This window comes from Ranitomeya imitator, chromosome 1 (genome assembly GCF_032444005.1).
Source record: "Ranitomeya imitator isolate aRanImi1 chromosome 1, aRanImi1.pri, whole genome shotgun sequence".
In the NCBI taxonomy this organism is placed as follows: Eukaryota; Metazoa; Chordata; class Amphibia; order Anura; family Dendrobatidae; genus Ranitomeya; species Ranitomeya imitator.
Window position 1 is genome coordinate 180,934,941 of NC_091282.1, and position 27,296 is coordinate 180,962,236.

Sequence of the window (27,296 nt, forward strand, 5' to 3'; positions counted from 1 at the left end):
AGCACTTAAAGCTGGCTTATATGTGCATCAGTATAGCGCCTGCTGTCAGTTTGCACCTGGGGGTGGTTAAAGCTGTCGCTCATTATGTACGGAGCGGCGACTGAAGCCCTGCTGGCCACGCCTCTATGACTGAAAGCCAGAGGCTGCCAAGAAATACAAAGTTCATTTTCTTCAGGCAGACAGACATCGTGCAGCCTCAGTATTTAGAAAACTATTAACCTGCAGATAAGTACTATATCTGCAGGTCAATAACATTTTTTTTACATGACCGCTTCCCTTTAAATGATCAAGCAAAAAAAGAGAAATAATTTTTGATTACACTTAATATAATCTCTTAGGTTAATAAACTCTTTAGGCAAAGAATTATGACAATTGCATGGTAACAGAATTTATCCATGTCTGTAAATAATATTTGTATGATAAACACATTCTACGGATTCTGTCATTGTATGTAGGGATAACTGGTGCACCCTTTGTGCAGAATCGAGCTGTTGCAAACCACTTTTGCAAAAGTTCGTTATCCTGTACCAACCATTGATTTGTAGTAATTGCTTGCTTATTCGGTCTTTAAAAAAAAAAGGGGTATTTAATAGTTGCAGTGTCTATTAAACTCTGTGGTTGCAATGACTTTTTTAGTGGCTGCTTATATCTAAATAAGAACATGAGCTCTTCTTTAACTGGCACAGTCTGTGTGATCGCTTAGTCTGCAATTAACTATTTGAAGGCAATTGAGGTCCATAATATTGGGAATACAGGCTGACTTTTCTCCTTTTATGAGAACAGTTTGCTTTAAAGTCTTAGTAGCTCTGGTTGAACTGGTTCGTCAGCTTGTCAACAAACTAAAGGGCAGTGGGAAATAGTTTAAAAAAATGTTTGGGGACAAGAATTTCCTTCCTGAATGCTGATCATTTGCTTTTTACTTGTAAATACAGTTAGGGCCAGAAATATTTGGACAGTGACACAATTTTCGCGAGTTGGGCTCTGCATGCCACCACATTGGATTTGAAATGAAACCTCTACAACAGAATTCAAGTGCAGATTGTAACGTTTAATTTGAAGGGTTGAACAAAAATATCTGATAGAAAATGTAGGAATTGTACACATTTCTTTACAAACACTCCACATTTTAGGAGGTCAAAAGTAATTGGACAAATAAACATAACCCAAACAAAATATTTTTATTTTCAATATTTTGTTGCAAATCCTTTGGAGGCAATCACTGCCTTAAGTCTGGAACCCATGGACATCACCAAACACTGGGTTTCCTCCTTCTTAATGCTTTGCCAGGCCTTTACAGCCGCAGCCTTCAGGTCTTGCTTGTTTGTGGGTCTTTCCGTCTTAAGTCTGGATTTGAGCAAGTGAAATGCATGCTCAATTGGGTTTAGATCTGGAGATTGACTTGGCCATTGCAGAATGTTCCACTTTTTGGCACTCATGAACTCCTGGGTAGCTTTGGCTGTATGCTTGGGGTCATTGTCCATCTGTACTATGAAGCGCCGTCCAATCAACTTTGCAGCATTTGGCTGAATCTGGGCTGAAAGTATATCCCGGTACACTTCAGAATTCATCCGGCTACTCTTGTCTGCTCTTATGTCATCAATAAACACAAGTGACCCAGTGCCATTGAAAGCCATGCATGCCTATGCCATCACGTTGCCTCCACCATGTTTTACAGAGGATGTGGTGTGCCTTGGATCATGTGCCGTTCCCTTTCTTCTCCAAACTTTTTTCTTCCCATCATTCTGGTACAGGTTGATCTTTGTCTCATCTGTCCATAGAATACTTTTCTAGAACTGAGCTGGCTTCTTGAGGTGTTTTTCTGCAAATTTAACTCTGGCCTGTCTATTTTTGGTATTGATGAATGGTTTGCATCTAGATGTGAACCCTTTGTATTTACTGTCATGGAGTCTTCTCTTTACTGTTGACTTAGAGACAGATACACCTACTTCACTGAGAGTGTTCTGGACTTCAGTTGATGTTGTGAACGGGTTCTTCTTCACCAAATTAAGTATGCGGCGATCATCCACCACTGTTGTCATCCGTGGACGCCCAGGCCTTTTTGAGTTCCCAAGCTCACCAGTCAATTCCTTTTTTCTCAGAATGTACCCAACTGTTGATTTTGCTACTCCAAGCATGTCTGCTATCTCTCTGATGGATTTTTTCTTTTTTTTTCAGCCTCAGGATGTTCTGCTTCACCTCAATTGAGAGTTCCTTTGACCGCATGTTGTCTGCTCACAGCAACAGCTTCCAAATGCAAAACCACACACCTGGAATCCACCCCTGACCTTTTAACTACTTCATTGATTACAGGTTAACGAGGGAGACGCCTTCAGAGTTAATTGCAGCCCTTAGAGTCCATTGTCCAATTACTTTTGGTCCCTTGAAAAAGAGGACGCTATGCATTACAGAGCTATGATTCCTAAACCCTTTCTCCGATTTGGATGTGGAAACTATCATATTACAGCTGGGAGTGTGCACTTTCAGCCCATATTATATATATAATTGTATTTCTGAACATGTTTATGTAAACCGCTAAAATAAGAAAACTTGTGTCACTGTCCAAATATTTCTGGCCCTAACTGTATATTCCTGATCCTCCAATATATGAAATTGGGTGATTAGGATTGGGGAAGTGTCGAGCAGGATCTGGAAAATCTCTTTGATATCCTACCTATTGGTCCAGTCCCCTATGTATTCTGCCATGTAGAATAACTTGTGTGTGAAGTCTGGGCCGGTATTTTAATAAATACCCAGTAAGTATGCAAAGTGAAATTATGGGGAAGCTGTTTGTAGTATAAGTCCACAGTAATTGATTCTGCTATTTCTTGTCCTGATAACATTTTGATTGAAATGAGTGAAACTTTGGTACCCAATGCCTGGGGAAAAAATACAGTAAAGCTATTGGATAAGTTTAGAAACTGCTTAAAGAGCTTTGGAGCTGTTTATCGTAGGATCAATCTAAAAAAGAATGTACTGTTTCCCTGTTGTCAAATTATTGGGTCTAGAAACTCGTCAAGAAATCTGGTACCCATCATCTATTTCTATGGGCAACTGAACATGTTTCAAAATTTCAGAATGGGTAAAAGTACGGTATATTTTTAAGAAGCACTCAAATCCTTTTGTTCTAGAAAATTTTGTAACTTTTCATATACATCAGTATGTAATACTTGGCTGCAGAAGAATGTGGCTGTATATATAGATATATGTAGATCTGTCTCCTTCGTCCTCCCCTAAGGCTACTTTCACACTAGCGTCGTTTGGGATACGTCGCAATGCGTCGTTTTGGGGAAAAAAACGCATCCTGCAAAGTTGTCTGCAGGATGCGTTTTTTCCCCATAGACTAACATTAGCGACGCATTGCCACACGTCGCAACCGTCGTGCGACGGATGCGTCGTGTTGTGGCGGACCGTCCACACAAAAAAAACCGTTGCTTGCAACGTTTTCTTGAGCGTCGTGTCCGCCATTTCCGACCGCACATGCGCTGCCGGAACTCCACCACCACCTCCCCGCAACTCACAATGGGGCAGCGGATGCGCTGGAAAAATGCATCCGCTGCCCCCGTTGTGCGGCGCTTCCACAGTATGCGTCGGTATGTCGGCCCGACGCACTGCGACGGGCCGAGTACGACGCTAGTGTGAAAGTAGCCCAATACGCTGTTTTTGTAAGCCTGGGGTTGCAGGGTCCTATCCTCCACCGTACCAGTGTCTTTCTCTTTTAGGGTATGTGCACACGTTCAGGATTTCTTGCAGAAATTTCCTATCAAAAACCAGACATTTCTGCCAGAAATCCGCATGCGTTTTTTTACACGTTTTTTACACATTTTTTCCCCCCGGAGCTTTCCCAATGCATTAAATAGCGGGAAAAACGCGAAAAATCCGCAAAATTAATGAACATGCTGCTTTTTTTTCGTGGGAAAAAAACGCATCATGGGCACAAAATTGCGGAATGTATTCTAAATGATAGGATGCATATGTATGCGTTTTTTGTGTTTTTATTGCGAAAAAACGCGAAAAATCCTGAAAGTGTGCACATACCCTTACTGTACTTGTATATTATGTATGTGTGTACAATTATTAGGCTAGTGAATATTTTGACAATATCATTTTATTAGATTAAGCAGATCAGGTAATGTGTATTTTATGATGAGGCAGGGAGCGGCATAAGGATATAAACGCCCCATATCAAACTGGGCACAATTATTAGGCAGCTTGTTTTCCTTAGATAAAATGTGCCGAAATAAACTGTGAAAGTTACACTTTTGGGGTCTGGGAGATTTACAATGAAAAGAGAACAGAACACCTTTCTAAACATTGTTTAGATGGCTGTAGTTGATGCTGCCCAAAAAAGTTGATCGTGAGCAGATTCAGAAACTGAAATACTCAGTGAGTGGAAGGCTTATTATGACTTTTATTGTATTGAAAAAGAAAGTTTGCTATATTGGTCAATGATATTGGTTTTAATGTATTTTTGTGCCTTTTGAGTTATTATTCTCACTTTAACAGATAAAAATAAACTGAGATAGGAAAATTCAAGCGTCATGCTCCTGGGTTCGAACCCTTGAGCCCGTGGTCTGCTTTTGTCTGCCTAGTAACATCAGATTCACCTTTTCTAAAGGTATTTACCATAGTTTCTGTTATCCTTGAATTTACACATTTGTCTGCCCGATCATCTTTCAGGTGCAGCTTTATATACTTTCCCCCTGCTAATACTTCCTTCTGGGTATAGTCTCATTTGAATGTCCATCCATTCTGCTGTAGCTTAGGCCAGTTAGTGAAAGACCCAGGTAGGGTTTCTCTGCTGTTTTTTTTACCCTGCATCTTTCTATTGTTTCTTTTTAGGAAGTGAGCAGTATATTCTCTTAACAGTAAAAAATATAATCCTTTTATTTTGTATTTCGTGGTTTGTTTTACTTACTCTGGGGTCTTACTATTTCAGCTCACATCCTTTATGTAGCTTATTTGCACTCTGCTCTGCCCTCCAGTCCCTTAGGAGGAACCTGAAGCACTCAACGGACTTTCAGGTTGCTTAGGTCCAATATAGTCTGTGGTTAAGTCTCTCAGCTCATATAGGAACCAATAGGAACTGTGGGGTCAGGATCTATAATCTGTACAAGTACTGGCAGGGTCAGTTACAGTTTTTGGTGTTGCCTATTTTACCAAGTGAGTTGCTGCGCTATTATAACATCAGGTTTATGCATATATACCGTATATACTCGAGTATAAGCCGACCCGAGTATAAGCCGACCCCCCCCCCTAATTTTGCCACAAAATACTGGGAAAACTTATTGACTCGAGTATAAGCCTAGGGTGGAAAATGCAGCAGCTACCGGTGAATTTCAAAAATAAAAATAGATGCTCCATACCGTTCATTATGGCCCCATAGATGCTCCATATAAAACTGTGCCATATAGAATGCTCTGCACCGTTCATTATGGCCCCATAGATGCTCCATATAAAACTGTGCCATATATAATGCTCTGCACCGTTCATTATGGCCCCATATGCTCCATATAAATCTGTGCAATATATAATGCTGCTGCAATAAAAAAAAAAAAGACATACTCGCCTCTCTTGCTGCCCGCAGCTCCTCAGCGTCCCGTCTCGGCGTCTCTCCGCATTGACTGTTCAGGCAGAGGGCGCTGCGCACACTAGTACGTCATTGCGCCCTCTGACCTGACTAGTCAGAGCAAGAGGACGTGGAAGACGGAGCGGCGCCCGGTGCATGGAACGTGGACAGGTAACTATGACACACTTACCTGCTCCCGGCGTCCCTGGCTCCTTCTCCTGGACAGATTGTCTCCGGGTGCCGCAGCCTCTTCCTCTGTCAGCGGTGCGGTCACCGCTACCGCTCATTAGAGAAATGAATATTCGGCTCCACCCCTATGGGAGTGGAGTCCATATTCATAACTTTAATGAGCGGTCCCACGTGACCGCTGAACAGGGAAAGAGCTTCGGCACCCGAAGACCGTGGGACGGGCAGGGGGAGCGCCGGGACTAGGTGAGTATGTGACAGTCCTCTCTCCCCCTCACCCGCCGACCCCACCGTCGATCATGACTCGAGTATAAGCCGAGAGGGGCACTTTCAGCCTAAAAATTTGGGCTGAAAATCTCGGCTTATAGTCGAGTATATATGGTACTTATTCTCTTAAAGACAAGATCTTATTTTTACTTAAAAAAATCTAGGTTTAAAGCGAACCTGTCATCAGGATTTTTCTAAGCAAACTACAGGCATTGTCAGGTTGGCACTGTTACTGATTAAAATTATACCTGGGTTGAAGAAATCAGTCTTGTCGTGGCTGTTTAATCTTTGCAGTTTTCAGTTTATATTGTGGTCTTCACAAAAAAAATTTACTCCAGTAAAATGGCGCTGGCTTAGTAGCATCTATCGCTTGCTGTGCATGTACTGCCGTTTTGCTGGAGCCAATTTATTATTTTTTTTTTATCTAACAAAATGGCGGCGGGCATGAAAACTGCAAACAAAGATTAAAAACAACCACAAGATGGTGCCATTTTACTGGAGTTACTCAATATCATGGGCAGCATGAACTAGTAGAAGGGTTCCATTTCTCTTCATGAGGTTTTGCCAAGCTCAGATGTGTTGGGGGTCATATGCTTCATTATTGAAGTTTGTGTAGAGGTAAGGTTTAACAGAAGACTTTTTGCCTCATGTTTGGACATTCTGAATTGCCTCCTTTTTGACGTTTTAGGATTAGCTGCACTGGATTCTCAATGATTCAAGAATTAATTTGCCTTTAAACAATAAAGTACGATAAAAATGGTTCAGTGATGTTTAACCAAAACTATACAACCCTGAAGATACAAAAATAAAATCTGTACATTCAATGATTATCATAAAAGAAATCATTGAGAAAGAAAAGAACTCATGGCTGTTAAATCTTCTCAACCAGGGTAATATACAGGAAATGTAAGAGTAAATTAGGTTTTATTACGCTAACACAATAGCATAATCAAGCTGAAAGCGCTGTGCTGAATATGTTCTCTATTCTCTCATGGCTTTAAATGTCTATCTTAAAATCGGCATCTGCTTTGTAATTGTCAAACAATGTAATTCTAATAGTAATTTTACGTAAAGCAGAAAAAAGACTGATGGTACAAGACTTGCATCCATTTCTTTTCAGCCACTTGGCCTCATAGTTTTCGAGCTTTGAGATAAATATATATATATTATATATATTCGTCTAAAGGGCACTTCCGTCCGTCTGTCTGTCACAGAAATCCCAAGTGGCTGTGCCATATACTACGTGGCTGTGCCATATACTACGTGGCTGTGCCATATACTACGTGGCTGTGCCATATACTACGTGGCTGTGCCATATACTACGTGGCTGTGCCATATACTACGTGGCTGTGCCATATACTACGTGGCTGTGCCATATACTACGTGGCTGTGCCATATACTACGTGGCTGTGCCATATACTACGTGGCTGTGCCATATACTACGTGGCTGTGCCATATACTACGTGGCTGTGCCATATACTACGTGGCTGTGCCATATACTACGTGGCTGTGCCATATACTACGTGGCTGTGCCATATACTACGTGGCTGTGCCATATACTACGTGGCTGTGCCATATACTACGTGGCTGTGCCATATACTACGTGGCTGTGCCATATACTACGTGGCTGTGCCATATACTACGTGGCTGTGCCATATACTACGTGGCTGTGCCATATACTACGTGGCTGTGCCATATACTACGTGGCTGTGCCATATACTACGTGGCTGTGCCATATACTACGTGGCTGTGCCATATACTACGTGGCTGTGCCATATACTACGTGGCTGTGCCATATACTACGTGGCTGTGCCATATACTACGTGGCTGTGCCATATACTACGTGGCTGTGCCATATACTACGTGGCTGTGCCATATACTACGTGGCTGTGCCATATACTACGTGGCTGTGCCATATACTACGTGGCTGTGCCATATACTACGTGGCTGTGCCATATACTACGTGGCTGTGCCATATACTACGTGGCTGTGCCATATACTACGTGGCTGTGCCATATACTATGTGGCTGTGCCATATACTACGTGGCTGTGCTATATCCTGCACCCCGACATCCTGCGACCAATCAGCGACAGACGCAGTCCAGCCGCGAATTGACGCGGGATTTAAACCACGCCTCACTGATTGGGCGCCTCACTGATTATATATGGATATATATATATATATATATATATATTAGAGATATATATATATATATATATATATATATATATATATATATATATATATATATATATATATATATATATATATATATAAGATATAGATAGATAGATAGATAGATATAGATATAGATATAGATATAGATATAGATATAGATATAGATATATATATATATGTATATATATATATATATATATATGTATATATATATATATATATATATATATGTATATATATATATATATATATATATATATATACAAACAGGCAAAGGCAAAAGTATATATATACAAAGGCAAAAGTAGTGAGGTTTATTCAGCCCACATCCTCATGCAGCGACGTTTCGGCTCACACTGAGCCTTTTTCAAGCTTGAAAAAGGCTCAGTGTGAGCCGAAACGTCGCTGCATGAGGATGTGGGCTGAATAAACCTCACTACTTTTCACTTTATTTGGAGTGCTGCCTTCCTTTGCCTGTTTGTATACATTTGGGGATAGTGGACCACTTGACCCAGGAGGCCGGGCACCCATCGGTGAGAGTTGTGCTGTTCCATTTTTGTCTTTATATATATATATATATATATATATATATATATATATATATATATATATTTATACACATATATATATTTATACACATATAGATGTAGATCTACACATATAGATGTAGATGTACACATATAGATGTAGATGTACACATATAGATGTACACATATAGATGTAGATGTACACATATAGATGTAGATGTACACATATAGATGTAGATGTACACATATAGATGTAGATATATATATATATATTATATATCTCTAATCTATATATAGATATATGTATCTATAGACATAACTTACTCATCTCTTTAATGAACTCGACCTAGTACTAGGGTTCAGTATAATCCCAAATCATTTGGAGGATGAAGCTAGTGATTTCACCGTTTTACTACATGCATTCAGAGCGAAGTGCAGAAGTCATGTCAAATAACAACCAGGATATAATGTTGTAAGGTCCTCGCACATGATATCTGGATATCTGCAGAATAAGCCTATCATCTTGTGTGTATTCTTAATATATCTGGGCTTTTTTAGATAAAATGCCCGATTCTTCTATTTCTTCAGGACATGAGTTGGCGCCAGAGGAGTCTGGTAATGGCTCTCTCCACCAGTGTTCCCAGCAAGAACAACATCTGCAAGGAGTTTGTATGTTCTCCCTGTGTTTGTGTGGGTTTCCACCGAGTTCTTCAGTTTCCTCCCACACTCCAAAGACATACTGATTGGGAGTTTAGATTGTGAGCCCCAATGGGGACCGCGATGATGATGTATGTAAAGCGCTGTGGATTATGATAGCGCTATGTAAGCAAAGCGTAGTAAATTTAAGGGCTAGTTGCATCCTATAGTTGCTATCTGAACTTGCTGAATCCGTGTAAAGACTTAGCTACAGCCTGCAAATGCCATCTCTCCAGCTGGATAGCCTCCCAGCCAATCAAGAGTTGACACATTTCTGTAAATCCATCTTTTCAATGTGATCAGATGTGTACTTATGTAGGAGGTTATATTTCTCAAATAAAGGGTTAGTTGCACATTGATTCATCCTGTGCCTAATCAGACAACTTGTGGACTCTGCATCTGAGATTTTTGATCTCCTAAGTTCTAATGATTTTCTAAAGAAAGATATTTGTAAAGGATAAAAGTGGTATGTATGAATTCTTTACATCCTAAACTTATATTTACATGGCATTCTTCATGCGAGCCTCTGAAAGGGTTCACATTTTACTCTTTTTTATTTTTTATTTTTTTAATTTTAAATGCATCTCATTTTTTTAAGCTAATCTTGCATGAAGATTTCCATGAGTTTTAAATAGAAAAGTTCATTTGACACTGCAGATTTCTGTGGTGTAAACAGGGAAAAGTTGGCTAAAGTTGAAACCTAATGGCTTTGGAAGGCGGTAAAGGGAAACGGTCAGGAGAATCAACCCTCCTAAGCCGTCTATATGGGCATGCAGGATATAGAAAGCTGAATAAAATGATATCTTGATATCACAGAAATCCAGATTTTCCCTAATATGTAATGAGCTGTTAAGATCTATGGGCTGGACACTGATCTCCTTCAGAATCTACCTCCAGAACTTATTTTAAATAAAGATGGTGTTACCAGTTTGAGACATGTAACGACTGACAGTCTGCTCTTCTGATCTACGTGCCAATGCAGACGGCTTTGGAGGGTTAATCCTACTGGTAAATTCTCTTTTTGGCCAATTTGACACATCCGTTGTTTGTAGTCGGACAGTAAAATATGATGTCTGGACTTGCCGTGGCTCTCCGTACCTGGACTCAGACACTTAAGCATGTATGAGGCTATCTAGTTTAGGTAGTGTGTGTATATCTACTATATAAAGCTGAATGTGTGTGTGTGTGTGTATGTGTGTATGTCCGGGATTGGCATCTGCACCGTCGCAGCTACAGCCACAAAATTCTGCACAGTCACACGTCTGGACCCCGAGAGCGTCATAGGCTATGTTGTGAGGCGAAATTTTAACCCCGCGCGTTCCAATTCACCAAACAATTTTGCCCCTATCTACATAATGGGGAAAAAAGTGAAAGGAAAAGTGTTGGAGGCGTCGCAGCTACAGCAACAAAATTTTGCACAGTCACACGTCTGGACCCTGAGAGCGTCACAGGCTACGTTGTGACGTGAAATATTAACCCCGCGCTTTCCAATTCACCAAACAATATTGCCCCTATCTACATAATGGGGAAAAAAGTGAAAGGAAAAGTGTTGGAAGCGTCGCAGCTACAGCAACAAAATTTTGCACAGTCACACGTCTGGACCCCGAGAGCGTCATAGGCTATGTTGTGAGGTGAAATCTTAACCCCGCGCTTTCCAATTCACCAAACAATTTTGCCCCTATCTACATAATGGGAAAAAATGAAAGGAAAAGTGTAGGAGGCAAATTGACAGCTGCCAGATGTGAACAAGGGGGACTTAAAGAATGAGAGCGATGGCGCCAAAGAGTATATACCGTACAGTTGCTAAGGTGGGGCCTCGACATGGGATACTCACCACACACGGGGATATGAACACACACAAAATGCGCCACACACTACCACGTGCTTGAACACATATTACCCTCAGCACACATTTCACCACAAATACACCAACCTCGCCACATAAAATTCAAAACGCAAAAGTCGCCACTCAAAACTCGCCACGCGCAGAACTCGCCACATGCAAAAACTAGGCTCTTGCAAAACTCGCCACAAGTGCAAAATTCTCCTCATGAAAAACTCGCCACACGCAAAACTTGCACACGCGGAAAAATTGCCACATGCACAAAAGTTGCAACACATGCAAAAGTTGCCTCACACAAAACTTGCACATACTCAAAAGGCACCACACATAATACTCGCAACGCGCAAAACTCGCCATGCGCAAAACTTGCTGCACACAACTTGCTACACTAACCCGTCACATGTAACTCGACACACAAAAAGTTGCTACACGCATGTTGCTACACAAAACTCATCTCACAAAAGTAGCTACATGCATGTCGCCACACGCAACTCAACACACACAACATGACAAACGAAACTCGCCCTAAAACACACACAAGTCTGGTATTATCCTTCAAAAATAAAAATCTGATTAATAAGCAGACAAACTACAACAATTGCACCATATAGGAAATACGGCAGCTGTCAGTCACATGACCTGTCTATTATGTGTATGTGTGAGCTAATATATACTGCCAGGGGGAGGGCTTCCTGTTGGCTGGGGATTTATCAGGCTGCCAATTTAGCTTACAAATACTGAGGTAAAAATACCGAGCAAATAACGTGTGAACGAGGTCTAATACAGGAGGAGATGACACACAGATATATACTATATACAGGAGAGATGACACACAGGTATATACTATATAGAGGAGGAGATGACATAGGTACATATATATACAGGAGGAGATGACATACAGGTATATACTATATACAGGAGGAGATGACATACAGGTATATGCTATATATAGAAGATGACATGCAGGTATATACTATATGCAGGAGGAGATGACACTCAGATATATACTGTATACAGGGGAGATGACACACAGGTATATACTATATACAGGAGGAGATGACATACAGGTATATACTATATATAGAAGGAGATGACATTCAGGTATATACTATATATAGGGGAGATGACACACAGCAGGTATATACTATATACAGGGGAGATGACATACAGGTATATACTATATACAGGAGATGACATACAGATGTATACTATATATAAGGGAGATGACAAACATGTATATACTGAGGTGATGAGGTGAAAATGAGAGGTGTGAGGTGAAAATGAAAAGGTGTGAGTGCAAAATGAGAGAAGTGAGGAAAAATAGTGGAGTGATCAGAAAATGACAGATGTGAGGTTGAAATGACAAGTGTTAGGGGGGAATGAGAGGAGTGAGGGAGAAAATGAGAGGTGTGAGGGAGAAAATGAGAGATGTGAGGGGAAAATGAAAGATGTGATTGGGAAAATGAGAGGCGTGATGGGAAAATAAGAGAAGTGAGGTGCTATAACTAACCACAGATATTTACTATGCCCAGGCAACGCCGGGCTCTTCATCTAGTATATATATATATATATATATATATATATATATATATATATATATATATATATATATATATATATATATAATGACATGATGATGTGGTTCCCTCAAGATTGTACTGTTTTCAGGTTTATGTAGGTTTTGCCTAATTAAAATTGGTTAAAATTTAGTTGGGTACACTGTTCAGTACTTTTTTTAACAAAAAGAAAAAATGTAAGTAAAATGACATTTTGAAGATTAGAAACCCAGACTTGTGTAAAAGAGCATAGGTAAGAAACATTGTCCAGCTACTAAGGCTTTACCTGCACTAGGGTGCCTGGGGCACACGAATGAATTTGATCTGAATGTTCCGTTTTTGCTGTGTAGGGGTTATTTATGTTCTTTTGGCATTTCCTGATAGACATGTTAGTTGCACAACATTGTATCTTCAGATTTGATATGAGGTGTTGGAATCAAATGTGTGAAGTGCATATGGAGAGGTTTTGCAGTGATGAGCTTAGTCGCGGAAAATAACTGATGGCCGTTCTATCAAATGTAACGCCCAAGATTCAGGAGTAAAGTTGACTTTGCATGCGACAGGACAGTCTACCTGCTATCTTGTGGGGTGCTATACAGATCCTAAAGGTCTGTTTTTGACCTTTATTACAAGCCCGAACTGCGTACCAGAAGATATTTCACCAATTATAGGTGGCATGAACGAAAGCTAAAACAAGCACAGGTTAAAACCTTCTTGTGGTGTTTTGTATTCTCTGGCATTGCCTTCAAAAGCAGGGTTTCCTAAAGTGCATTGCATTGTATATTTTGTGGTTGAAAATGATGTGAAATGACCACAGTTCAGAGCCACAAAACCCTCTGTTCAGTAGCTTGTTCCAAAAGAGCAAGTCCTCTAGTTGGTTCCATACAGCTACATATCTATTTATCACAATAGCCACAGAATAGCGAATAACCACCCAGAGAAACGTGAAAGAAACATGAAATACTGTCAGATTCTATTTCTAGCGGAGAGCTGGCTTCATAGAAACCGAGAAGAGGTAGGGAGTTTCTTTAGAAACTCTCCAGAGATAAAAGGGAAATAACCGAAAACACAAATTAGAGTTGTACAAAAAGCTGTTCATGAATATAGGTCAAGACTGCAAATGTTTGAAACCATTTGATGTTACTTTTTTTTTTTTTACCAGTCGTTTGAACAGTTCTGTGTTCTCTCCAATGAGATGCATATTATGTACATTGCATAGCATTTTATACATGGAAGTTTTGCATAGAATAATGTATAATCGAAAAAATTGGTTAGATTTTTAATGGTAAAATGCTCAGATCTGTTCCTCCATCCATGTTCTTACAGTAGGTGAAGTGCAATCCCTATAGAAAGTAATTGAGAACACTTAGGTTATTGGTTATTAGATAGTGCTGCTCTAGTTAGGCTAGGTTCACATTGCGTTAATGGGTTAACGCTAGCGGACTCCATTACATGGCGAAATTGTTGCAATTAACGCCATGCAACGGATCCGTTAGCGCACCAATTGACGCAATGTGCTAACGGATCTCTAGCGCATGCCATTTTCGGCACGCGTTAGCGATGTCCCGTTCGTCGCTAGCGCAGATCGGGTATCTGCGCTAGCAGGATCGCCAGACGCGATACCTTTTGGGACATTGCGTTAGCGCAATCCGCTAGCATATGCGCTAAACGGATTGCCCTAACGCAATGTGAACCTAGCCTAAGGGAAAATGTGTGTGTGTGTACAGTATGTATATTTTTATATAATGTGAATTTTTTAAAATATTTTTTAGTGTAGGCATACATGTGCATATAATAAGGTACGGCGTTTAGATCGATTAAACCTAAATTGATATGCATCAAGTTAAGTTTAATAGATATAGATCTAAATACCATACCTTGTCCCACCTCACAATTTCTCCCGTTTTCATTTATTTCAATCTTCTCAATATATCTTCACCATTTACTGTAAAGCCTTTAATTTGCTATTCATCATCTACGTGTCGCAGCGAAGCTTTGCTGTACAACAGAGGAGAGATCCCTCTATTAAAACTTTTCACCTTCAAGTTTCTGATTGTTCAATCCATCTTGTAGGTTGGCTGAAAACCTTTGATGACTATTTCAGAGACCAGACACAGCACATTCTTAATAACATGGTTGTAAAATTGCAAGAGGATAAAGAGAGAAAATTCATATGGTCGGAAATCTCTTACTTTGCCAAATGGTGGGATGGAATTGATAGCCAGAAGAGAGATGCTGTTAAGAAGTAAGTGAAACTCATTCTCAATTAGTCCTAATTTCTTGAGTATAATCGTTCTTCACATTGAATTATACGTTTTGAAATCAAATTGGAAAAATAGCCTCATCTGTATGTCTGTCTTAATGCAGTGTCACTTTTACCATAGAAGCTGAGCTCTCTTACGCCACATTTCAGACATCATTGTTTTTCATGTGTGCAAAAAATTGGTCCACGTGTCCGTGTCTTGGATCCGAGCTTTCATTATTTGCTCCATTTGTCCATTTTTACCATCCATGTTTCATCAGTAATTTTGACAGAAGGCAAAATAAATTACAAAGCCGCTGATATCATTACAATTTTAGTCACGGATAGCACAAAACAAACAAATGCCATCCATGTCTTGTCAGGGATTTTCATGGAGCCGTATGCTTGTATGTATGATTTTCATCCATGACCTCAATTAAAAAAAAAAAAAAAAAGAGATGTCTCCTTATTTTTTTTTGTGTGTGAACATTACCACAATCTATAACCGGTTCATGCTCTATCTGTTAAAACCATGGATCCAACTCATGCATGAAAAATGCACATCTGAATAAGGCCTTTATAGTGAGTTTTGTGGGTAAAAATTGTTTTCGCTGCCTACTATGAAATAGTATGAAATAATCCTGCATTGGCACTAGTGTGATCTCCTGTAACTGATTTCATATTCGCCCCATTGATCTGTATAAATCTGTTGTTGGCCCCCTTGATTGATGGGTGCAGGCAGCCTAAATATTTCATAGAAAAATTGCCCCTAATATATATATCTTAATTTGCGGAATATATGATGCATTCCTTCCGCCCCTCCCCCCAAACTTAGGAAAATGGGGGTTCGTTCTATAGTCCGAATGTAGCTTACTGGGAGGGGGTGGCAGCTTCTGTGGACCAGGGTCACCGGAGGCAGGAATGGAGCCATGCTGCAGGCCCTGGCTGGGGGCAGTGGAGTCCCTGCTCTGCACATAGCTCTCCTGGCAGTGGGCTTTAGGAAAATGGCTGCTGGATCCGTCTATGAGCAGTTTCAACCTGCACATGCACTACTGGATGCGGCCATTTTCCTGTAACACACTGCTGACATTTTCTTGAATACCACTGGGACTCCCCCCTACTCCCAGCCCAGGGCCCGCAGCATCTCCCCACACCTGCCACCGCCGCCACCTTTGTGCAGCAGCGACTCTGCCTCCTGTGACCCCGCCCCATCACTGCTCCCAACCCCACCACCATGTAAACTAAATTTGGGCTATAATACAGACCCCCAATTGACATATTTAAAAATTTTTTTCCCCTTTTCCTCCTCAAAATTTAGGGTGCTTCTTATGGTCCCATTAGTTTAATAGTCTGCAAAATGTGGTACATATATTATGAATATACCATGGAGGAGCGCAAGGGACATTTTAATAAATTTTAATAACGGCGTATAACCCATGCTGAGTCTTGCTGCAAAATGCCAGGAATTCTGGTTATGACTGAGTATGTGTATCATTCATGTCCTTAACCCCTTCACGACCTCCACCGTACTATTACTGCAGAGGTTGGATCCCCTGCTTTGATGTGGGCTCCGGCGGTGAGCCCGCATCAAAGCCGGGACATGTCAGCTGTTTTGAACAGCTGACATGTGCCCGCAATAGTGCCGCTATTAACTAGTTAAATGCTGACAGCGGCATTTAACCACTGCTTCCAGCCATTGGGCCGGAAATGAGCACATCGCCGACCATCATCACTTGATTGGGGGTCAGTGATGCGTCGGCATGACAACCTGAGGTCTCCTTGAGACCTCTATGGTTGTTGATGCCGGATTGCTATGAGCGCCACCCTGTGGTCAGCGCTCATAGCAATGCAGTAAATCTACTACATAGGGGCGATCTGACGATCGATCCTATGTAGCAGAGCCAATCGAGTTGTGCCAGCTTCTAGCCTCCCATGAATGCTATTGAAGCATGGCAAAAGTAAAAAAAAAAAAAAAAAAAAAAAGTTTTAGAAAATATGAAAAATATAAAAAAAAATATAAAAGTTTAAATCACCCCCCTTTTGCCCCATTCAAAATAAAACAATAAAAAAAAAAATCAAACCTACACATATTTGTAATCGCCGCGTTCAGAATCGCCTGATTTATCAATACAGAAAAGGATTAACCTGATCGCTATACGGCGTAGCGAGAAAAAAAAATTGAAACTCCAGAATTATGTTTTTTTGGTCGCTATGATGTATCGTCAAAATGTAATAACGGGCGACCAAAAGAACGTATCTGCACCACAGTGGTATCATTAAAAATGTCAGCTCGGCACGCAAAAAAATAAGCCCTCACCTGACCCCAGATCACGAAAAATGGAGACAATACAGGTATCGGAAAATGGCACAATTTTTTTTTTTTTTTTTTTTTTTTTTTAGCAAAGTTTGAAATTTTTTTTTACCACTTAGATTAAAAATAACCTAGACATGTTTGGTGTCTATGAACTCATAATGACCTGGAGAATCAAAATGGCAGCTCAGTTTTAGCATTTAGTGAAAAAAGCCAAACAAAAAACAAGTGTGAGATTGCACTTTTTTTTACAATTTCATCGCACTTGGAATCTTTTTCCTGGTTTGTAGTACACGATATGCTAAAACCAATGATATCTTTCAAAAGTACAACTTGTCCCGCAAAAAATAAGCCCTCACATGACCATATTGATGGAAAAATAAAAAAGTTATGCCTCTGGGAAGGAGGGAAGCGAAAAAGGGCAAGGTCTTGAAGGGGTTAAATATATTGATTTTTATTAGCACTAAATTAAAAAAACAAAAACAAATATTTCTCCGGAACGTATAGAAACAAAACAAAAATTGGAATGCACAGTAGGAATAAAATAAGAGCAAACATTGTCCACTTTTGACGTGGCGACAAGTCTTCTTTAAGGGTCACCAGTTTCGGTAAAGCTTTTGGCAGAATCTGTCTAAAATTGGCCAAATTTTCAAGGAATTTTCACACTACTCTGCTTGAAATTCTTGTTAGATTAACTGGATTTCTAGCTCCGTGTTTCTTACTAGATTAATGGCATTGCTTTGTCTTGTACTAATCCCATTTTATTTTATGCGGGCCTCACAATGTGCAGATTTTATGCAGTTGTTTTCTGAGTGCGCTTGACCAGTATGGGCTATAAAGTTACATTTCGAACCCTTAAGGCCCCTTCACATTTAGCGACGCTGCAGCGATACCGACAACGATCCGAATCGCTGCAGCGTCGCTGTTTGGTCGCTGGAGAGCTGTCACACAGACCGCTCTCCAGCGACCAACGATGCCGGTAACCAGGGTAAACATCGGGTAACTAAGCGCAGGGCCGCGCTTAGTAACCCGATGTTTACCCTGGTTACCATGCTAAAAGTAAAAAAAAACAAACAGTACATACTTACCTACAGCCGTCTGTCCTCCAGCACTGCGCTCTGCTTCTCTGCTTTCCGGCTCACAGACAGTACAGGAGGAGTGCAGAGCGCAGCGCTGGAGGACAGACAGCTGTAGGTAAGTATGTACTGTTTGTTTTTTTTTACTTTTAGCATGGTAACCAGGGTAAACATCGGGTTACTAAGCGCGGCCCTGCGCTTAGTTACCCGATGTTTACCCTGGTTACCAGTGAAGACATCGCTGGATCGGTGTCACACACGCCGATCCAGCGATGTCTCCAGGGAGTCCAGCGACGAAATAAAGTTCTGGACTTTATTCAGCGACCAACGATCTCCCAGCAGGGGCCTGATCGTTGGTCGCTGTCACACATAACGATTTCATTAACGATATCGTTGCTACGTCACAAATAGCAACGATATCGTTAACAATATCGTTATGTGTGAAGGTACCTTAAGCTACGTTCCCACATTGAGCTTTTGGAGAGTTTTTGATGGTGGAGATTTTCTGCACACATTAAGTAAAAAAAAAAAATAAAAGTTACTTTCATTTTTTTTTTAAATTGTACCTTAAAAAAAGCAACTAAATCTCACCTTGGGGACTTAGCCCAATGCAGCAAGTGCATCAAAACTGACTTTATTTACAATGTGGATTACTATGCAGCGCCTTGCCAGACATGAACATGTACAGCCATTGTAGTGTCCGTTTACCATATGCACAAGTAACAGCTTCCATTGAGTTTCGTCAGATTGTTTGTACCTTTTACACCATCATTGAATAGAACAGGTCTGATGCAGTATTCCATATAGAAATACTGAAGGATCTAGCACAAAAGGTATACCTCGTGGTGTACATTTTCTGTTTAAAACATTAAAGGTGTTATCCAGCACCATCCAGAGCAACTCTCTTTCAAATCTGAGGTGAGCCATTCAGATTGTTATAATCCCACACAAGTGTCGGGGAGGTACATGTGTTCTGTTCATCCTGTTGACTTCTGATGTGGAAGTGAATGGCTCTGGACTTTGCCAGATGGCCCTTTAACCCCTTAATGACCACCAATACGTCTTTTAACTGACCTGAGATATAAGAGAATAGCCTCCCCATACAGATGACAATCCAGCATCTGTTGGTTGTACACTATAGCTGACAACTTGCTGTATCAGCCACGATCAGTATTTGCACCGTCCAAATCTGTTTAACCCCTTAGATGCTGCTGTCAATAGTGACTACATCATTATAAATGGTCAACAGAGTGTGGGGGCTTCTTTTTTATCCCAATTGGTGCCCTTATATCATGATTTTGCGGTCCTGATGTTTGCCATGGCAATTCATGACCAAATAGCGGCCTTAGAGTCTGACGGCTATAGTAATCTGTTTAGAAGTTAGCAACATTTAGGTGGTAAAAATACACATTTTCATTTCTGTCATGCCACTTTGCATTAATTCCTGTAAAGCACCTGAAGGGTTAATAAACTACCTGACAGCAGTTTTCAATATGTTTAGGGGTGCGGTTTTTAAAATGGTATCACGTTTGGGGGTTTCCCAATATATGGGACCCCTAAAGTTACTTCAAACATGGATAAGTCACTAAAAAAATAAATGTGGTAAATTTCTTTGAAAAAATGAAAAATTGCTGCTACATTTTTAAACCTCCTACAATGCTAACAAAATAAAATAACATTTTACAAATGGTGCTGATGTAAAGCAGACATGTGGGAAATGTTATTTATTAATGGTTTGCTGTTGTATGATATCTGGATTAAAGGGATAATCATTCAAATTTAGAAAATTGCTAATTTTTTAACATTTTCCTCAAATTTTTTATATTTTTTATAAATAAACACAAAAAATGTTGAACTAAATTTACCATTATCATAAAGTATAATGTGTCACGAAAAAACAATCTCAAAATCACTGGGATTTGTTGAAGCGTTGCAGAGTTATTACCACATAAAGTGACACTGGTCAGATTTCAAAAATTTGGCTCGGTCACTAAGGGGTTAAGGTCTATCGATCATCATCAATGCATGCTGGGATATGAACTGTCCCTGCGAATGGGCCATCAGATGCGTGGCCTTTAAAGGGCCACTGTCACCCCCTCCAGCCGTTATAAACTAAAAGAGCCACCTTGTGCAGCAGTAATGCTGCATTCTAACATGGTGGCTCTTTTAGTTTTTGGTGCATTTATTCCCAAAATAAAGCGTTTTATAACTGTCTTTAGACAGGGAGGCAGGTCTTAACCCCCCTGCTGGAAACGCCACACTGCCGTCACTCAAATCTTCAGGGGCGCCGCCCCCTCCGCGCTGTTTTCCCATGAAATCCGGCGCCTGCGCTGTTTAGTACTGGCTGGTGCAGGCGCAGTGAGCTCTGGCCATCTGACCTCACATGCTGTCTTGCAGACTGCGCCTGTGCGGCCGCCCACCTTCGGAGTCCCAGCCCCGCAGTGTGTTATGCATTATGCACAGTGCGGGGCTGGGATTCATAGGCAGGGCGGCCGCACAGGCGCAGTCTGCAAGCCTGGCTGTGACGTCAGACGGCCATTTGCAATGGACTGTTGTAAACAAGACTAGATAAAAATATTATCTTGGGATATTTTTGCTGTTAGTCAACTTCTGCATTTCTCACTAAAGAATTTAGTGTTAAATTAGTAAAATGTGATTTGGAACAAGCACAAATTGCGAAGGCTTGTCAGAAGTCAATACCTAATTACATTGTTATTTAGTAAATTCAGGAGAGATGCTGCTTATACAATATTTCTCAGGGTTACTTAGCTGACCTGTAATTTTGATAACAAATTTCTGCTGGAAATAATTGACAAGATAATTGCTAGATTTTCTACCTTTCTAATTGCACATAGTAGATAGTGAAAAAGAGCACATTTTTCCTGTGCCAAACAAGTTAATGGATTGTAAAGGCGGATGACCCAATAAAGCCCAAATATTTATTTTAAGTTAATTATTGTTCAGCCCCATGTTGCTCACTTATTTGTATAAATATAACGACAGTGTTAACAATGCCTATGGGATTTAATTTAATTAAACAGTCACGAGAGCATTTACTCTTCTCTCATCATTTTTTTTAAGCAGGTCAATTACATTTCTGGACAATATTTGTTGTTGTGGAACTTAAGAAGTCTAAAAATGAACTTTTCAGATAAAAATACCTGGTAAAAGCGAAGTTGGTTAATAATTTATGTAATCTTTAACCTTTAGCCATCCTTTTACCCTTTAAATTTACTATTGTAAGGAGTTAAGGTTCCGTTACACTAAGCGACGCTGCAGCGATATAGACAATGAGCCGATTGCTGCAGCGTCACTGTTTAGGTCGCTAGGAGACGTCAAACACCGGCAACAGCAGAGCGATGCAGGAGCGATCCAGTGACGTACTTATCGTTCTCGCCAGTTGTTAGCTCCATGTTAAAACATTGCTGGCATCGTTGCTTTTGCTGTCAAACATGACAAATCACGCCGACCTGACGACCAAATAAAGTTCCGGACTTCTAGCTACGACCAGCGATGTCACAGCGGGATCCAGATCGCTGCTGCGTGTCAAACACAACGAGATCGCTATCCAGGACGCTGCAACGTCACGGATCGCTGTCGTTCTCGTTGTAAAGTTGCTCAGTGTGACGGTACCTTTAGGGAGGAGGTGGATTAATGTCATTATTTAGGCTTCATTTAGACAGGCTAACCTCAGCCTTTAAATGACATCGATCATTTATGTGTAATGGCCTATGTAGACAGTTGGACCACTCTTCTGTAAAATCGTTTTCTGCACATAGAACATCATGTTCTCCGCAGTACATGACTTATTCACACAGGACTATGTCCAACCAAGAACTATATTCTTGCCGTACTGTTTGTGGCCTAGATGGAGTGTCGGCCATCCACTGATTAATGTCGATGATTTATCACAGGATAGGTCATCTATATTGCCCAAACTAATAGCTGATCAGTGGGGTACCGTGTGTCGGATCCTCATTGATTGATATTGATACCTAGCCCGTGGATAAGACCTCAATATCATATGCCAAAAAAAAAAAAAACCTTTAATATGATTTTCCTGATGCTATTATGGGTAATATCTTTTTATCCCTGAAGGTCTAGGGTGATTTTAGTGGATAACGTTTTATTTGGTGCTATAGTTTTCTCTAATTTTTTTCTGACCCATGGCTCTATATATCTTGCTTCTCTTCGCACAAATATCTGAAGTGATACAATTAAACTAACTAAACTTTTCTAAAATTAAACTAAGGAGATGGACACATGGATGTCCTTTTAAATAACAAGAAAAAAATATAATTTACTAAATCCCATTGCTTCTTTGTGTTAGGACTAAAGGTACCGTTACACTAAAAGATTTACCAACGATCACGACCCGCGATACGACCTGGCCGTGATCATTGGTAAGTCGTTGTGTGGTCGCTGGAGAGCTGTCATACAGACAGCTCTCCAGCGACCAACGATGCTGAAGTCCCCGGGTAACCAGGGTAGACATTGGGTTACTAAGCGCAGGGCCGTGCTTAGTAACCCGATGTTTACCCTGGTTACCATTGTAAATGTAAAAAAAAACAAAAAAACAACATACTCACATTCCGGTGTCTGTCACGTCCCCCGGCGTCAGCTTCCCGCACTGACTGTGTCAGCGCCGGCCGGCCGTAAAGCAGAGCACAGCGGTGACATCATGACGTCACCGCTGTGCTCTGCTTTACGGCCGGCCGGCGCTGACACAATCAGTGCGGGAAGGTGACGGCGGGGGACGTGACAGACACCGGAATGTGAGTATGTAGTGTATTTTTTTTTTTTTTACATTTACAATGGTAATCAGGGTAAACATCAGGTTACTAAGCGTGGCCCTGCGCTTAGTAACCCGATGTTTATCCTGGTTACCAGTGAATACATCGCTGGATCGGCATCACACACGCCGATTCAGCGATGACAGCGGGTGATCAGCGACCAAAAAAAAAGGTCCTGATCATTCCCAGCGACCAACGATCTCCCAGCAGGGACCTGATCGTTGGTCGCTGTTACGCTTAACGATTTCGTTAACGATATCATTGCTACGTCACAAAAAGCAACGATATCGTTAACAAAATCGTTATGTGTGAAGGTACCTTAACCCCTTTCTGACATTAGGCGTACTATCCCGTCGAGGTGGGGTGGGCCCCTATGACCACCGACTGGATAGTACGTCATACGCGATCGGCCGCGCTCACGGGGGGAGCGCGGCCGGGTGTCAGCTGCCTATCGCAGCTGACATCCGGCACTATGTGCCAGGAGCGGTCACGGACCGCTCCCGGCACATTAACATGATCGCGATGTGCCGGTGGTAAAGGGAAGCATCGCGCAGGGAGGGGGCTCCCTGCGGGCTTCCCTGAGCCCCCCGCAGCAACGCGATGTGATCGCGTTGCTGCGAGGGTCTGCTCACCTCCCTCCCTGCTCCAGGCCCGGATCCAAGATGGCCGCGGCATCCGGGTCCTGCAGGGAGGGAGGTGGCTTCACTGAGCCTGCTTAGAGCAGGCACTGTGAAGCCTGCACTGCTGCAAGTCAGATCGGTGATCTGACAGAGTACTGTGCAAACTGTCAGATCACCGATCTGTGATGTCCCCCCTGGGGCAAAGTAAAAAAAAGTAAAAAAAAAAAAAAAATTCCAAATGTGTAAAAAAAAAAAATATATATATAAAAAATATTCCTAAATAATAATAATAAAAAAAAATTATTCCCATAAATACATTTCTTTATCTAAATAAAAAAAAAAAAACAATAAAAGTGCACATATTTAGTATCGCTGCGTCCGTAACGGCCCGACCTATAAAACTGGCCCACTAGTTAACCCCTTCAGTAAACACCGTAAGAAAAAGAGGCAAAAAACAACGCTTTATTATCATACCGCCGAACAAAAAGTGGAATAACAAGCGATCAAAGAGACAGATATAAATAACCATGATACCGCTGAAAGCGTCATCTTGTCGCGCGAAAAACGAGCCGCCATACAGCATCATCAGCAAAAATATAAAAAAGTTATAGTCCTGAGAATAAAGCGATGCAAAAATAATTATTTTTTCTATAAAAGTTTTTATCGTATAAAAGCGCCAAAACATAAAAAAATGATGTAAATGAGGTATCGCTGTAATGTACTGACCCGAAGAATAAAACTGCTTCATCGATTTTACCAAACGCGGAACGGTATAAACGCCTCCCCCAAAAGAAATTCATAAATAGCTGGTTTTTGGTCATTCTGCCTCACAAAAATCGGAATAAAAAGCGATCAAAAAATGGCACGTGCCCGAAAATGTTACCAATAAAAATGTCAACTCGTCCCGCAAAAAACAAGACCTCACATGACTCTGTGGACCAAAATATGGAAACATTATAGCTTTCAAAATGTGGTAACGCAAAAAATATTTTTTGCAATAAAAAGCGTCTTTCAGTGTGTGACGGCTTCCAATCATAAAAATCCGCTAAAAAACCCGCTATAAAAGTAAATCAAACCCCCTTCATCATCCCCTTAGTTAGGGAAAAATTAAAAAAATATATTTATTTCCATTTTCCCGTTAGGGTTGGGGTTAGGGCTAGGGTTAGGGTTAAGGCTACAGTTAGGGTTGGGGATAGGGTTAGGGTTGGGGCTAAAGTTACGGTTAGGGTTTAGATTACATTTACAGTTGGGAATAGGGTTGGGATTAGGTTAGGGGTGTGTCAGGGTTAGAGGTGTGGTTAGGGTTACTGTTGGGATTAGGGTTAGGGATGTTTTTGGATTAGGGTTTCATTTATAATTGGGGGTTTCCACTGTTTAGGCACATCAGTGGCTCTCCAAACGCGACATGGCGTCCGATCTCAATTCCAGCCAATTCTGCGTTGAAAAAGTAAAGCAGTGCTTCTTCCCTTTCGAGCTCTCCCGTGTGCCCAAACAGCGGTTTACCCCAACATATGCAGTATCAGCGTACTCAGGACAAATAGGACAACAACTTTTGGTGTCCAATTTCTCCTGTTACCCTTGGGAAAATACAAAACTGGGGGCTAAAAAATAAATTTTGTGGGGAAAAAAAGATTTTTTTATTTTCACGGCTCTGCATTATAAACTGTAGTGAAAGTTCTCACAACACATCTAGATGAGTTCCTTAGGGGGTCTAGTTTCCAAAATGGTGTCACTTGTGGGGGGTTTCTACTGTTTAGGTACATTAGGGGCTCTGCAAAAACAATGTGACACCTGCAGACCATTCCATCTAAGTCTGCATTCCAAATGGAGCTCCTTCCCTTCCGGGCCCTTCCATGCGCCCAAACAGTGGTTCCCCCCCACATATGTGGTATCGGCGCACTCAGGACAAATAGGACAACACATTTTGTGGTCCAATTTCTCCTGTCACCCTCGGGAAAATACAAAACTGGGGGCTAAAAAAATAATTTTTGTGGGAAAAAATTTTTGTTTTATTTTTACGGCTCTGCATTATAAACTTCTGTGAAGCCCTTGGTGGGTCAAAGCGCTCAAAACACATCTAGATAAGTTCCTTAGGGGGTCTACTTTCCAAAATGGTGTCACTTGTGGGGGGTTTCAATGTTTAGGCACATCAGTGGGTCTCCAAACGCAACATGGCGTCCCATCTCAATTCCTGTCAATTTTGCATTGAAAAGTCAAACGGCGCTCCTTCCCTTCCGAGCTCTCCCATGCGCCCAAACAGTGGTTTACCCCCACATATGGGGTATCAGTGTACTCAGCACAAATTGTACAACAACTTTTGGGGTCCATTTTCTCCTGTTACTCTTGGTGAAATAAAATAAATTGGAGCTGAAGTAATTTTTTTGTGAAAAAAAGTTACTGTATATACTCGAGTATAAGCCGACCCGAGTATAAGCCGACCCCCCTAATTTTGCCACAAAAAACTGGGAAAACTTATTGACTCGAGTATAAGCCTAGGGTGGAAAATGCAGCAGCTACCGGTGAATTTCAAAAATAAAAATAGATGCTCCATACTGTTCATTATGGCCCCATAGCTGTGCCATATAGTGCTCTGCACCGTTCATTATTTCCCCATAGATGTACCATAGAAAGCTGTGCCATATAGTGCTCTGCACCGTTCATTATTGCCCCATAGCTGTGCCATATAATGCTCTGCACCGTTCATTATTGCCCCATAGCTGTGCCATATAGTGCTCTGCACCGTTCATTATTGCCCCATAACTGTGCCATATAGTGCTCTGCACCGTTCATTGTTGCCCCATAGCTGTGCCATATAGTGCTCTGCACCGTTCATTATTGCCCCATAGCTGTGCCATATAGTGCTCTGCATCGTTCATTATTGCCCCATAACTGTGCCATATAGTACTCTGCACCGTTCATTATTGCCCCATAACTGTGCCATATAGTGCTCTGCACCGTTCATTGTTGCCCCATAGCTGTGCCATATAGTGCACTGTGCCGTTCATTATTGCCCTATAGCTGCCATATAGTGCTCTGCGCCGTTCATTATTGCCCCATAGCTGCCATATAGTGCTCTGCACCGTTCATTATTTCCCCATAGCTGTGCCATATAGTGCTCTGCGCCGTTCATTATTGCCCCATAGCTATGCCACATAGTGCTCTGCGCCGTTCATTATTGCCCCATAGCTATGCCACATAGTGCTCTGCACCGTTCATTATTGCCTCATAGCTGCCATATAGTGCTCTGCGCCGTTCATTATTGCCCCATAGCTGTGCCATATAAAGCTGTGCCATTGCTGCTGCAATAAGAAAAAAATGCCATACTCACCTCGCTGCTTGCAGCTCCCAGCGTCCCGTCCCGGCTTCTCTCCGCACTGACTGATCAGGCAGAGGGCACCGCGCACACTATGAGTCATCGCGCCCTCTGACCTGAA

At 41.3% G+C, this 27,296-nt stretch overlaps 1 protein-coding gene across 1 annotated transcript in view; it reads left to right on the forward strand.

Annotated features, from left to right (window-relative positions):
• The window catches only part of MAN2A1 (mannosidase alpha class 2A member 1), a 216,690-nt gene that overhangs the window by 82,823 nt on the left and 106,571 nt on the right, over window positions 1–27,296 (forward strand). The window contains exon 4 of the mRNA XM_069752627.1: window positions 14,894–15,065. Within this exon, the coding sequence (XP_069608728.1) occupies window positions 14,894–15,065 (172 nt within the window). The remainder of the gene's footprint in view (window positions 1–14,893; window positions 15,066–27,296) is intronic.